General features: G+C 40.8%; 1 protein-coding gene, 1 long non-coding RNA gene and 1 pseudogene across 2 annotated transcripts in view; all 3 read right to left on the minus strand.

Moving 5' to 3' along the window:
* Window positions 1-1,409: 1,409 nt before the first annotated feature.
* On the minus strand, window positions 1,410-2,337 carry LOC123239483 (annotated as a pseudogene).
* A 3,505-nt stretch (window positions 2,338-5,842) lies between these two features.
* On the minus strand, window positions 5,843-10,500 carry LOC123239487 (zinc finger protein OZF-like). Its single transcript, XM_044666766.1, has 4 exons — window positions 10,466-10,500; window positions 8,788-8,883; window positions 6,861-7,969; window positions 5,843-6,776 (listed from the first exon to the last, which is right to left on the minus strand). Exons 1-4 carry the CDS (start codon window positions 10,497-10,499, stop codon window positions 6,462-6,464), a joined length of 1,554 nt encoding a protein of 517 aa, XP_044522701.1. The 5' UTR covers window position 10,500; the 3' UTR covers window positions 5,843-6,461.
* A 54-nt stretch (window positions 10,501-10,554) lies between these two features.
* The window catches only part of LOC123239782, a 7,976-nt gene continuing 5,525 nt past the window's right edge, over window positions 10,555-13,005 (minus strand). Inside the window, exon 3 of the long non-coding RNA XR_006505740.1 lies at window positions 10,555-10,592. This is a non-coding gene — a long non-coding RNA (uncharacterized LOC123239782). The remainder of the gene's footprint in view (window positions 10,593-13,005) is intronic.

Here is a 13,005-nt window from a genome sequence, read left to right on the forward strand (position 1 = left end):
GGGCCTTATGAAAGAATATTTTTTTAACAGAAACATCACATGCCAACTCTGCAAACAACTTAGGGATCAAATTTCCTAAAAGGTTTAATTCCTGTCAGAGGATGATTTCTGGGGATAAAATCTGTTGGCTAAGATACCCAAATGTTAATGTTTAGTACCAGTTTCTATTGTGCTAATTTTCTTTCTTTGTATCTGGTGTTCTAGTTTTTGCCCTAGTCCTGGGTACTATACTTCTGCCTTAGGGATGGATGCTCCCCCTTGTGACCTGTCTGTCAGTCTGGGAAAACAGTCTCTGATCTCCAAGCCTTCAAGACCCTGGCATTCGCTGCAGAGGTGCCCCTGAAGACCCTGTGCCCACAGCTCCTCCTCCTGTTCCCCCTCTCAGATTCTACGCCCCTTCTCAGCTTGAAGAAGCTACAGAAGATGGAAACCATCGACCCTCTTCCCTTAGACATTTGGAGGAGGAGAGGGGAGACGGCATGGGACCTTGTGGGACATTGTACCCCAGAGACAGCATAGAACATTGTACCCCCATAGTGAAAAAGTTTTTTCAGGCAAACTATAGGCAGGAAAATTCCTTTGCTTCCACTATGTACCCTTCCCCTTATTCTTAACTGCCTAGCAGCTTTTGTAAAGGAATGAATTAACACCGTTCAGCTTATGGTCCTGCATCAGTATTGCCTGACAACCCCCATCCTTGATACGGCATGTGCTGGCACCAATCTTTAAAGGACCACCTGAGGATGATTCCTCAGGATCAAAAGAAAAAGAAGGGAATGCTGGATTTAAAAATCAGTTTGACAGACTACTGAACTATTTCTGGCCTGGGCAAGCTACCTCCAGCCCCTAGTGTTTCCCAGCACAGTCTTCCTTATCTCCCCCTATCATAAACCTAAAACTGAAGCTATCTTATCTGATGGATATTAACCTTCTTGAGGAATGTTTGTCTATGTTTGCCTGCTTTACAATATTTGCCTACTTAATGTATGTTTGCCAAATGCTTCCAGACCCTGACCCTGAAACCCTCCTCCCCAGATGCTTCCTGACCACCTGACCCTGACACCACCTTGATAATTATGTATGTACCAACCCCCTTCCCCAAACATTTCTATATAAACTCTTGGCTGAGAATTCCAAGGGATCATTCAGGCACTCCTCTCTGCCTAGCTGCTATTGCTAGTAAAGAATGAGCCTCTTCTTGCATATTGCATTGTCAGTGTGATTCTTCCTTCGGCCATGAACCTGGGTTAGGTATTAAAATGTGGGTACAACAGAATGAATGGCAGCGCCTGGGCCTATCTAACTGGAACCTGAAACTCCAGGAAAGGAGTCAGCCTTTTTCATTCACCCACGAGGTAGTTCAAAGGGAGAGATTTAAGAACAGTCACACCAAGTCCAAAGTCTCAGGTCTAGTAAGCAGATTCTTTACCAGCCTCCAACTCGAACTCAGAACTCTGAAGAATAAAGAATTCCCATAGGAAGTTTCTGATAGCTTTTGCCATCTTAGTGCTTTCTCTTTTTCTATCATTTGTTAGACACCGTATGAAATAAAATCAAGAAGGCAGCAGAAGACATTCCCAACTGCACTTAGCAATACAAGCTTACAATCATCTACAGCAGCTGTATTCAGTGCACTCTGGACTTCCTTCATTACCTCTGGGTTTAATGAATTATTTTCTGATTTCTAATCCTGAGGCAATTGTGGCTGTTACAGGGACAGGCAGCTGAGGCACTAATGGGTGTATTCTTCGTCTGCTTCCCATTCTATCTCTTTCTGTACTAGGACCCAAAAAAGCTCCAACAGGCTTTTCTGTTGCCACCTCTGGGGCCACAGAATCTTCTTGATCTTGTTCAATATGATCCAGTTTACTAGGGCTTTCATTCTGAAAGCCATCAATGGTGGCTGTCATACTCTTAATAGGACTATTGGGGGACAAGAATTTTAATACCAGATTTTGCAAGGTCCATACTTTTTTGGCTAGAGAGACATGATGATGTATTTTTCCTAAATTTCTGGCTGGTATTAAATAATTGATTATTTTTTGAGTCATGGTCTTTCCCAATAAGTGATTTGGAAGCTGTTTTTGAAAAACTGTTATGAGTAGATCTGGAAATCTGTTTCCTAGCATTTGGAGAAGTCGCATTTGTTCTGGTTAATGTACTTTCCTTTTGTTTTTTGTTGTGACATCTATTAAAGTCATGTATGTATTCTTCACAATTCCACAAGATGCTGTTCAGGTTTCCAAGTGTCATCTTCGCTAACAGCCTTTCCATTGAACCAAAGACTGTTTTTCCTTTCTTGGTTTTCTTCTTGTCAACAATTCTTTCTACATGCATTGAGACTGACTTAAAGAGGGAAGAACATTAAGATCCATTGGGGCAGAGAATTGATTCTTGCCCTATAGAGAAGTAGGAAGGTAACCTCTCTGAAACCTGGGCCGGCTCATTCAGGCAGGGGCTCCCAAGACTGGGAAACCCCAGAACACGGTGGATGGGGGGCAGCCAGGGCTGACCCTGGAGCTCCCCCTGAGGACAAGCAGTGATGGTGCCCCTGGAGGCCCCCAGGCACCATCTTTGGCTTCATTCCATTCAGAAGCTGCACTGGCTGGATTGTGGGAGACTGCTGGGGGAAGGGGTTACTGGGAAATGGGGGAGCAGGGCTGGAGGGGGAGCCAGACATCAGGTAGGGGCTGGGAGAACGCGCTGGAATTTCCTCAGTGCTCAAGTTCAGGGCTCCTTCCATGGCACATGGTCACAGGAATTCCCCCTACCCCCCCTTTACTACCCCCTAATCAAGCTCCCCTTCCTTACCATTCTTCTGCCTTGGAACCAATACACAGTATTGATTTTATGATACTGTTAACTTAGAAAAAACACAGAACTACTAAATAGTCATAAAATCCCTGACCTCCTGGGAGTGACACCGCGCTAGATGACCACTCCAAGGAACAAAGGAAATTGGGGAACATATACCATTTGGGAAGATCCAGGGGCAGGGAGAGATGATAGACATTATACTGGTAAGGATGGGATTTATAATCAAGCTTGGGAAAGGAATCATAGCTAGAGGCTGGGGTGTCAGGGAAGGGGCTGCTTACACTATGGATACTAAAGGATGGTCCCTGCCCAGGTGTGTCTTCCTGGGAAGGGTCTTTGATAGAATGGGGAAGACTACCCAAGACAAAAGGGTATTTAGCATTTACCCCAGGGTCCATTATTCAGTCTGCTGATTCCTTTTCGGGTGGATTCTCAGGGGAACAGGGGAGGACAAGCTTTGGGGGTCTCCAGCCTACAAGCTATTTCTAAAACTTGGGGTTCATCAGTTCTCATTAAGCTACAAGTTTGGGGTCTCTAGATTTCACGTTGACAATACAATGTAAGTTGTGGAGTGAGAAATCAGTGTTATTATATATCAAGTTATTAATTCTTATTAATATTGCCAAAAAGCTAGTAAAAGCTGGTCCTCCACCCCAAACCTCACAAAGACTTGAAAGCCTTTAATGAGTTTGTCTGGGAATTTGCCTGGGGAAGGAGTCCCAGGCTGGACTTTTCTTAGATAGGATCAGGCTTTAGATTGGGACAAAAATTGATCCAGTTGTTTGAAAGGAAATAGGGATAAGGTTACAGTTAGCTGGGAATTTTGAAACTGAGTATTGATAAAATGAGATCTTTTCTTTCTTTTAAAGTGCTAAGTTTTGAAGAACTATAATGCTGGGAAATACAATGAATCCACCAGTCAGTATAATTTACTAGCTATCAGATTTCATTTGTCTAAAGCAGGGGTCAGCAACCTTTTTGGCCGTGAGAACCATAAATGCCACATTTTTTAAAATGTAATTTCATGAGAGCCATACAGTGCTCACAATGCATGCTCCTGTAACAGTGCGCGCTCCTGTAACAGAGCCTGAAAAAAATTGACTTTATGGCTCCTGCAGAAAGAGCCATATCTGGCCCTCAAAAGAGCCGGATATGGCTCGAGAGCCATACATTGCCGACCCCTGGTCTAAAGGGTAATATGGAAATATTAGCACCCAAAAGGCTTAATATCCTATTAGGTTTCTGGCAAATACTATATAAATGTTAATATTTGCAATTCTGAAATATGGCAAAATCTTGTAAAGATATGCTGTAGAAGAGCAGTTTTTCTTACAATATGGATGTTGCTAGATTCTAAACTAAATTTTTTAAAAGGTGAAAAAATACATTTGAAAAAATCATGGATTTTCTCAGCTGTTGATCATGTATTTAAATTATATCGAACATTGTTTCATGTATTTTAATTCTAATTGCAGTTATGAATATAATTCTGAAGCATTATGTTTCATTCAGAAGTTATTTGACTATCCCGTATGGAAATAAGATAATTAACTTACATTATTATATAATTATGATGTGATATTGATTATGTTATAAGCTATAATAGAACATAATCTATTAAGCTATGACAATATAATACAATGTGTAATATTGTATCATTTAATATGGATGATATAGATATTAAAACACAAATATTTAATTGGCTATATTTGAAAGGAGAAAATTGAAGAGACCTGCTTAAATGTCCTTGTTTCCTTGTGAGCTAAAAGAGCAAGTGAAATCCTCTTCTCCATTAGAATGACTCATTGATTAGAAGGAAAAGTAATTATCAGAGGGAGGAATAATTAGGGCTTTGTTCATGTTATAGAAATGTTTTATTGTGTAACATTTAGATTTTAACCAATAAATATATGGCTATTTCTCCAGGGATAATATGGTTTCTCAATACGAGCATGAAATTCCCATAAGCAAAATGTGTCTCCTTTACCATTGTTCCCAGAAAGGAGGGTGCCCTGTCTCTTGCTTATGAAGGGAGTTGTGTCTCGTTTCTCTTTAGCCTGATGGCTCAACTTTAGGATGTCCCCCAAGTTGCCTTTAGTTGATATTTCCAGAGACAGAGTGGACGTGGATGCTTCAAATCCTCCCTTATTACTTCATCAGAAGGGTTGGACTTCTGCTCAGATACAGAAATCAGCCAATTGCATTATGAGCCTCAGTCCTTGGATAGAATGGACTGAACAGTAGGGACCAGGTTCCCAATCCTTCCACATCTTCCCCATGCACTCTTATTTTGTTTCTTTGATAAGATCTATACATGACAGCAAAAAAACCAGGAAACAAGTAACTACCAATTAACTAGGGAATGACTAAAATAACTGCAATAGATGAATACTAACAAAGGGTGAGGAAGAATGACAAGTAAGATTTCAGAGAAAAAAATCTTTTTCATTGTACTATTTTTTGCACATTACAAAATTTGGGGTTTAATGAGGCCTCCTCTGTGGAACATTTGAAGAAGTTTGTACTACAGCAAAACACCTTTCCTGGGGAATTGGAGACATTGATTCTTATCTCCAGCATAAGGTATGCACTGTATAGTCAAGTATGAACTAAAAGGGAAGCCTTTCCTGTAATCATTCTCTTTACACTCCTTCATTCCATAAAGAATATTGTTCACTACCAATCATACAACTCCTCTCCTCCATCATTTCATATTTTATCTTTTGACAATTATGTAAGAAACAATATCTAACTTTTTTTTTTCATTGAGTCTCGGCTTTTCTTCGCCCAAGAGATATTAAGCAATCTCATACAGATTTTGCATCATATATTTTCCCATATTAATCCTTCTATAGAACTAAACTCAAACAAAGAAAAGAAAAAAATCAAAGTAAAAAAAAATACTCTTTGGTTTGGATTCAGACTCCATGAGTTTTTGGAAACAGATGAAATTTTTTATTCTGAGTCCTTGGAGGATTGATGACATTCATAAAGTTTCTCTCCAATGTGGATTCTCTGATGTACAGTAAGATGGACCAACTCTGTGAAAGCCTTTCCACAGTTTACATTTATAATCTTCACTTCCAGGGTGGACTGTCTGATATATGGCAAGAGTGCTGTTCCTTGTGAGTCTTTCCACATTGCTTACACTCAAAAGGGTTCTCTCTAGTGTGGACCTTCTGATGTCTGGCAAGACTATTCCTATGTGTGAAGGCCTTTCTACATTGTTTACATTTATAAGGTTTCTCTACAGTGTAGATTCTCTTATGTGCACCAAAATTGCTCCTCCCTGTGAAAGACTTTTCCACACTGTTTACATTCAAGAAGGTTACTCTTCAGTAACCTTCAGATTGTCTGATGTGCAGCAAGAGTGATCTTCCTCTTGAAAGTCCTTCCACATTGTTTATATTCATAAGGATTCTCTCCAGTGTGAATTCTCTGATGAACAGTAAGACAGCCCCTCTGTGTAAAAGCCTTTCCACACTGTTTACATCCATAAGGTTTATCTCCAGTGTGGATTCTCTGATGTGCAGCTAGAGTGCTCTTCCTTATGAAAGTCTTTCCTCATTGTGTACATTCATGTGTGGATTCCCTGATATACAAGACTAGGTCTATTTGTGAAAGCCTTTCTACAGTGTTTACATTCAGAAGACCTCTCCATTGTGGAATCTCTTAAGTAAAGTAATATTGTGCCTCTGTGTGAAAGTCTTTCCACTGTGTTTACATTCATATGACTTCTCTCCAGTGTGGATTTTCTGATGTACAGCAAGATCACCCCTCTGTGTGAAATCCTTTCCAGAGTGTTTATATTCATAAGACTTTTCTCTAGTGTGGATTTTCTGATGTCTGGCAAGATGGCCACTCTCTTTGAAAGCCTTTCCACACTGTTTACATTCATAGGGTTTCTCTCCAGTGTGGATTCTCTGATGTCTGGCAAGTTGGCCCCTCTCTGTGAAAGTCTTTACACAGTGTTTACATTCATAAGGCTTCTCTCTAGTGTGGATTCTCTGATGTGCAACAAGATTGCGTCTATCTGTGAAAGCCTTTCCACACTGTTTACATTCATAAGGTTTCTCTCCAGTATGGATTCTCTGATGTCTAGCAAGAGAGTCCCTCCGTATAAAAGTCTTTCCACACTGTTTACATTCATAAGGTTTCTCTCCAGTATGGATTCTCTGATGTTTTGCAAGATTGCTCCTAAAAGTGAAAGTCTTTCCACACTGTTTACATTCATAAAGTTTCTCTCCAGTGTGGATTCTCTGATGTCTGGCAAGAGAGTCCCTCCTTTTAAAAGCCTTTCCACACTGTTTACATTCATAAGGTTTCTCTCCAGTGTGGATTCTCTGATGTTCAGCAAGAGTGCTCCTAAAAGTGAAAGTCTTCCCACAGTATGTACATTCATAAGGTTTCTCTCCAGTGTGAATTCTCTGATGAACAGTAAGACAGCCCCTCTGTGTAAAAGCCTTTCCACACTGTTTACATCCATAAGGTTTATCTCCAGTGTGGATTCTCTGATGTGCAGCGAGAGTACTCTTCCTTTTGAAAGTCTTTCCACACTGTTTACATTCATGAGGCTTCTCTCCAGTGTGGACTGTGTGATGAGTAACAAGATGGCACCTTTGTGTAAAAGTCTTTCCACCCTGTTCACATTCATAAGGTTTCTCTCCACAGTGGATTAATTGATCTACAGCAATTTCAGAGTTCTGACTGGAAGGTCTCCTCCATTTATTACTCACAGAAACCATATTTACATGTTTACTTTTTGGATGTCTATTAAAGTCTAAATGCCAGCTAAAGGCCATTCCCCATAGGTTATGTTGATACAGGGGGATTTCAGGAGATTTCTCAAGGGCCTGAATAAGTCCTACTTCTTCAGGAAAGCATTTGCTGCATTTATTATCCTGACAACTCTCATTTCCTAGGGTCAATTTTGTATGATGATTTAGAACTGAATATAGGCTGAATTTTTCTGAAGTCTCATCAAATTCACAGTCACTCTTTAGATTTTTATTTACTTTCATATTAGAGTCACAGTTTTCTTTCAAAATGAAATCACAGAGACCATCAGTCATGTATCTTTGGGTGCCACATCCTTCCACCAAAAGGCTCAGCTTTGTACACATCTTCTTCACTTCAAAATTAGTCTCTGCATCTGAAGAAAACAAATAATGATATAAATACAGAAGAACAACACACACACACAGAAAAATATATGTTCTTTTGTCTGATGGCAGAAAGTCGAATGATTTTTATTCCATTTCACCAGGCAAAAAGGAGTTTTGAAATTTAAACAAGAACCAGTTTTTGCATACACTATTTCGTTATATCTGCAAGATGGATAATTTTAGAAATACTTTCACATACAATAACAATGAAACCTCACAACGGACATGTGATATAGGCAGGCCCATGATCCTCCTCACACTTTGCAACTCATATCATGAGCAAAGAATGGAAGAATGGCCTGACCAACTTCTTGGCAGCTAGACTACAACTTAAATTCTGTGCCTGAGCATGCTTTGTTCACAGTATTGGACAGTCTTTCTCCACTGCCCTTTCTATCTTTCTTTAAAATTCACACTTTGATTATTCTTAAAAGTTTTTGAATCTCAGGTAAACTTCCAGATAGTCCAGATGTTATCATTTTGGAAGCACTACCACATGGTCATTCTTCGGAAATTTTATATGCTAAGCTGAGAAGCAACTTCACTCTTTTTAACTCTTATGTATCCTTTTCAAAGTGGAATATAAGTCTTCTTCTTTTCTCTACAGATGCAAAGATATTATGTCATTTAGTACAGACATACTAAATATTCATCTCTATACTGAGTCTATCATCCATCTCTCAGGAAACGAACAGCATAATTTGGCATTGGTCTTCCAGCCCAAAAGTCTAGCATTCTCTTCACTACAACAGATAAAAGACTTTCAGGATAATAGGCCTTATACATCTGCTTTCACCTCACTCACCTGGACAGGAGCTCCTTGGGCCTTCTTGCTCTAGCAGCCATGGTGTTTCCCCTTGCTGAAAACAGGAGTTAAAATTTTCCCTAGGAACTGGAAGCCCTGGGCATAAGAAAGAAGAAAAGGATAAGGAGATAAAAATAAAGAACATGGTCTTTTTAATGGCATGCAAGTAAGGCCTATAGAATGGCATCTGTTGTATTCTGTTGAGATATTTGCAGGACTGCAGAGATCATGGAACCCATTTGTAATCAGAAAATTCCATCTTTTTTTACCTCTTGTAATAGAAGGTTAGGCACATTCTACAACTTCCACTATCTAGAAATTAAAGGCAGGTGACAGCAAAAGAGTAAAAGAAAAGAACTTGAGAGTCAGAAAAACAAACTGAATTGAGTCTCAGAGAAACGGCAAGTGGGTGCTCCTGGGCAAGTAATTTCACCTCTATTTGCCTCAGTTGCCTCAACTATGAATTGAGGACAATAAAAGTATCAAACTCATAGGAATGTTGTTAAATTAATGAACTCCTTTACCCAGGAGAGGACATAGAATTGGTATTTTGAAATGTTTATTCCCTGCCTTTCTGTTCCTAACATGTGGCCTGTAATTTGAGGAAAGAATGAAGTAGGAATAAGGATAAACTCACTAGATTAAGCAGAATTAGGGGCTGTGAGCTACCCTTTTATACTTCTTTAAAATTTTTATTTTTATAATATTTATTTTTATAGTGAATAATCATATAAAACCACAACCTCAAAACTAAAACCCAAATAAACAACTGAAAAATGGTATATTTTCATTTGGATTCCAACTCCAACAGTCTTTGATCTGGAGAAATTCTTTGTCAGAAGTCCCTCAGAAATGTACTGGACCACTGTATTGCTGAGATTAGCCAAGTCTATCACAGTTGATCATTCCACAATATTACTGGTACTTTGCACTTCTGCTTATTTCACTCTGCATCAGTTCATCTTAGTCTTTCCAGCTCTATCTGAAATCATCCCATTTATCATTTCTTGTAGCACAATAGTATTCCTTCATATACCACAATTTGTTTAGCCATTTGTCAACTGATAGAAATCATTTCAATTCGTTGCTACCACCGAAAGACTAATTACAAATATTTTCCTACATTTAGGTCCTTCCCCCTTTTTCTCCTCTCTTTGGGGTACAGACCTAGTAGTGGTAATACTGGATTAAAAGGGTTGCATAATTTTATAACCCTTTTGGAATAATTCCAAATCACTCTCAAAAATGGATGGATCAATTCACAACTCCACCAGCAGTGCATTATGTGTCTCAATTTTGCCACATTTCTTCCATACTCTGTTTACAGTTCCTTTACAGTTATATTGGTAGGGGTGAGGTAGTACCTCAGAGTTCTTTTAATTTACTTCTCTAATCAAGAGGGATTTAGAACATTTTTTCATATGATTAAGAAGAGCTTTGATTTCTTCATCTGAAAACTGCTTATTCATAATCTTTTTCCATTTGTTGATATGGGAATGACTTGGATTCTCATTAATTTGAATTTTTTTAATGAAAACTAGGCAGGAGGAGAACCCAAAGCAAAGATAAGCACTTTTTCTTTTTTAATCATTGACAAAGGCTCAACATCCTATACATTTGGCTTAGAAAAGGCATTCCCTTAATGAAAGATTCTGGGTTAACAGGAAATGATCCTTACCCACAAAGAGTAGATTCTGCACATTCTCCAGCATGACCTCCAGGTACAGCTCTTTCTGAGAATGGTCCAACAGGGACCACTCCTCCTGGGTGAAGTCCACAGCCACATCCTTGAGTGTTATTGACCCCTAAACCACCAAAAGTCACCAGACATAGAAATGAACCTTCAGAATTCATTTAGTACATCCCTCATTAAATGACTGGAGGACACTGAAGAACATTAAGGATTTACCCAAACTCCTTCCCTCAAAGAGTGGCAGAGCCAGCACTGGAGACCAGTCATTCAGAGGGAGTAGAAACACAGAAGAAAACAAATGACTTATCACTTGTTTCTATGGATATATGATTAAGGGTTTTATTTTTAAGAGATTACTCTATTACAAAAATGAATAATAAGAAAATAGGTTTTGGGTAATAATATACATAGAACCTAGGGGAACTGCTTGTCAACTCCAGAAAGGGGAAGGGAAGATGGGAGGGAGAGAAAAAGAATCATGTAATTATGGAGAAAATAAAAAATAAAGTCTAAAAAAAAGAATATTATAGCAATGAATGATATTGAAGACTTCTGATGGAAGAATAAAAGCTTTAGGTCTGTGTAGTTATCTAGGAAAGCCCTGCAGGAAAATAGTGAGTCTATAGTCAGCCTGAGGAGATCATAGGAAAAGAACTTTGGCATGTTCAGGTACTGTGTGATCCTTTGAATATTTATGCCAACTAGAAGCTCCCCAGACCACTGAGGCCCAGAAAGTTTCCTATGACCTAAGTAATATGATAGTTCTGGAGCATTAATTAAATTCTCTTCTCTTAACCTCCTTCTGAACTGAGGCCTTGGGATCAAAGGTTCAAACCCTCATGACCAAACACCACTGCCCGTTTCCTAATGTCCTCTGTACCCTCCAGCCTGTTAATGACTTTGCTAATGATCTGTCAGACACCCATGAAACACTCTGCCCCACCTCTCTAGTGGATCTTTGCTATAAGGGGGGCTGGGTACCATCTCCAGCTTCCATTTACCACAATTAAAGTTTGGATCTTAAGCTCAGAATGATGGCTCAGAGATGTCTCTGTTTCTTACACTATTTTCCATGAAGGGAACAAACATGGATGAACTGCAGGAACCAACCAGGCAGGGAAGAACCAGGGGTCACCCAGGTTAGGTGGCCATCCTGTCCCTGACCTTCCAAGAATAAGAAGTGCTCTTTGATGCCACCTTCCTGCCAGGCTCGTGGCTCACTCACTCCCCAGCTCCCACCTAGGGGACCTGCTCTCCTCTCAGGGAGAGCTCGCTCTCCTTGGTCAGCCCAGCCCCTCTCCCCTGTTGCTCCTCTGTCCATCTTGGTGCCAGCCCCCCTCTCCAGGCTCTTTCCTCCTGGAGCTGGGGAAGCCCAGTCCTGTCTGTCACGCTTTGGTCCCCCAGCACCTACCACTGAGGCTTATTATAAGTAAGAGAGCAGATGAAGCAGGTCTGCAGGGAGATGCAGATACAAAGAGAAGATTCTATAATAGTGGGGAAAATTGTGGGACAGTTTACTGGGCTTTTGAACTGTGTCATTCTCTGCTTTTGATGTGGAGAAACCAGCTACTGGCCCTTGGCTGTTTCTACCTTATCTTTTCCACCTTCCCTGCTTCCCTGCTGGCTGGTAATATCTACAGAGCTTCTTGGTGTGAGCCTGAACCATCTGTCTATAAGATTAGGTCTGAGGTCCATCTGGATCCAGGACATCTCCTGGGCCCTGACCCGTCTAACTGCCAAAACCCACTACGTCTATTACCACCAAAAGGTGGGATTTGGGGGTTATGCAGGTTTATTTATATTAGGGTCTGGGGTTTTTAGACAGACAGGTAGGATCAGTGTAGCTCAAAATCTGTGAAGAGATATTTGGATCTGGGGGGTTTAGGTAGTTGCCATTAGTTTAGGATTATGCCAAAACCCCTTTTCACCTTCCCTTGTTTGATAAATCCAACAATCTGCCCCTGTTATATAGTGGTCTATGTTTGTTATCTCAGGACAGGCCCTGCCTGGACTGGATCTGTTATCCTGTCAGCCACAGCTGGCCTTCCCCAAACAGTTATCCTTCTGATACTGGCCTAGAATTAAACATCTAATCCCAAACCCAAACCACTCTCCTGCAGCCAGTGGGGAATGGCTGTCAGAAGGGAATGTGGGGGAAGGGGGGGGGGTCAGTGACTGCACTGGATGTTGGTTTTTTTCTGTTAGGACATAACAAGGTGCTGGATGTCCTCAGCAGTACCTCTCCTATCCCTGGACCTGACCCACTGCCTGAGCCCCGAAGCAGCCCCGAGTCCTCTGGCCTGGAGGCAGGAGCCTGGCTGGAGCCCTTCTCAGCAGCCCTTCCAGCCCTGCCCGCCATGCCCAGCCCTTTCCTTCTGCTAAAAACGCTCCTTTTCCTGTCTGGGCCTCCCCTGAGCTCCCCCCAAACTCCTCCTGAAGCCTCCCTGGCAGGCCTGACGGAGCCGCCCAAGCCCGGGGCCTGGAGCTCAGCAGCACAACCTGTCCCTGGGCCCTCCCTGGAGCTG

Source organism: Gracilinanus agilis, chromosome 3 (assembly GCF_016433145.1).
Source record: "Gracilinanus agilis isolate LMUSP501 chromosome 3, AgileGrace, whole genome shotgun sequence".
Taxonomy (NCBI): Eukaryota; Metazoa; Chordata; class Mammalia; order Didelphimorphia; family Didelphidae; genus Gracilinanus; species Gracilinanus agilis.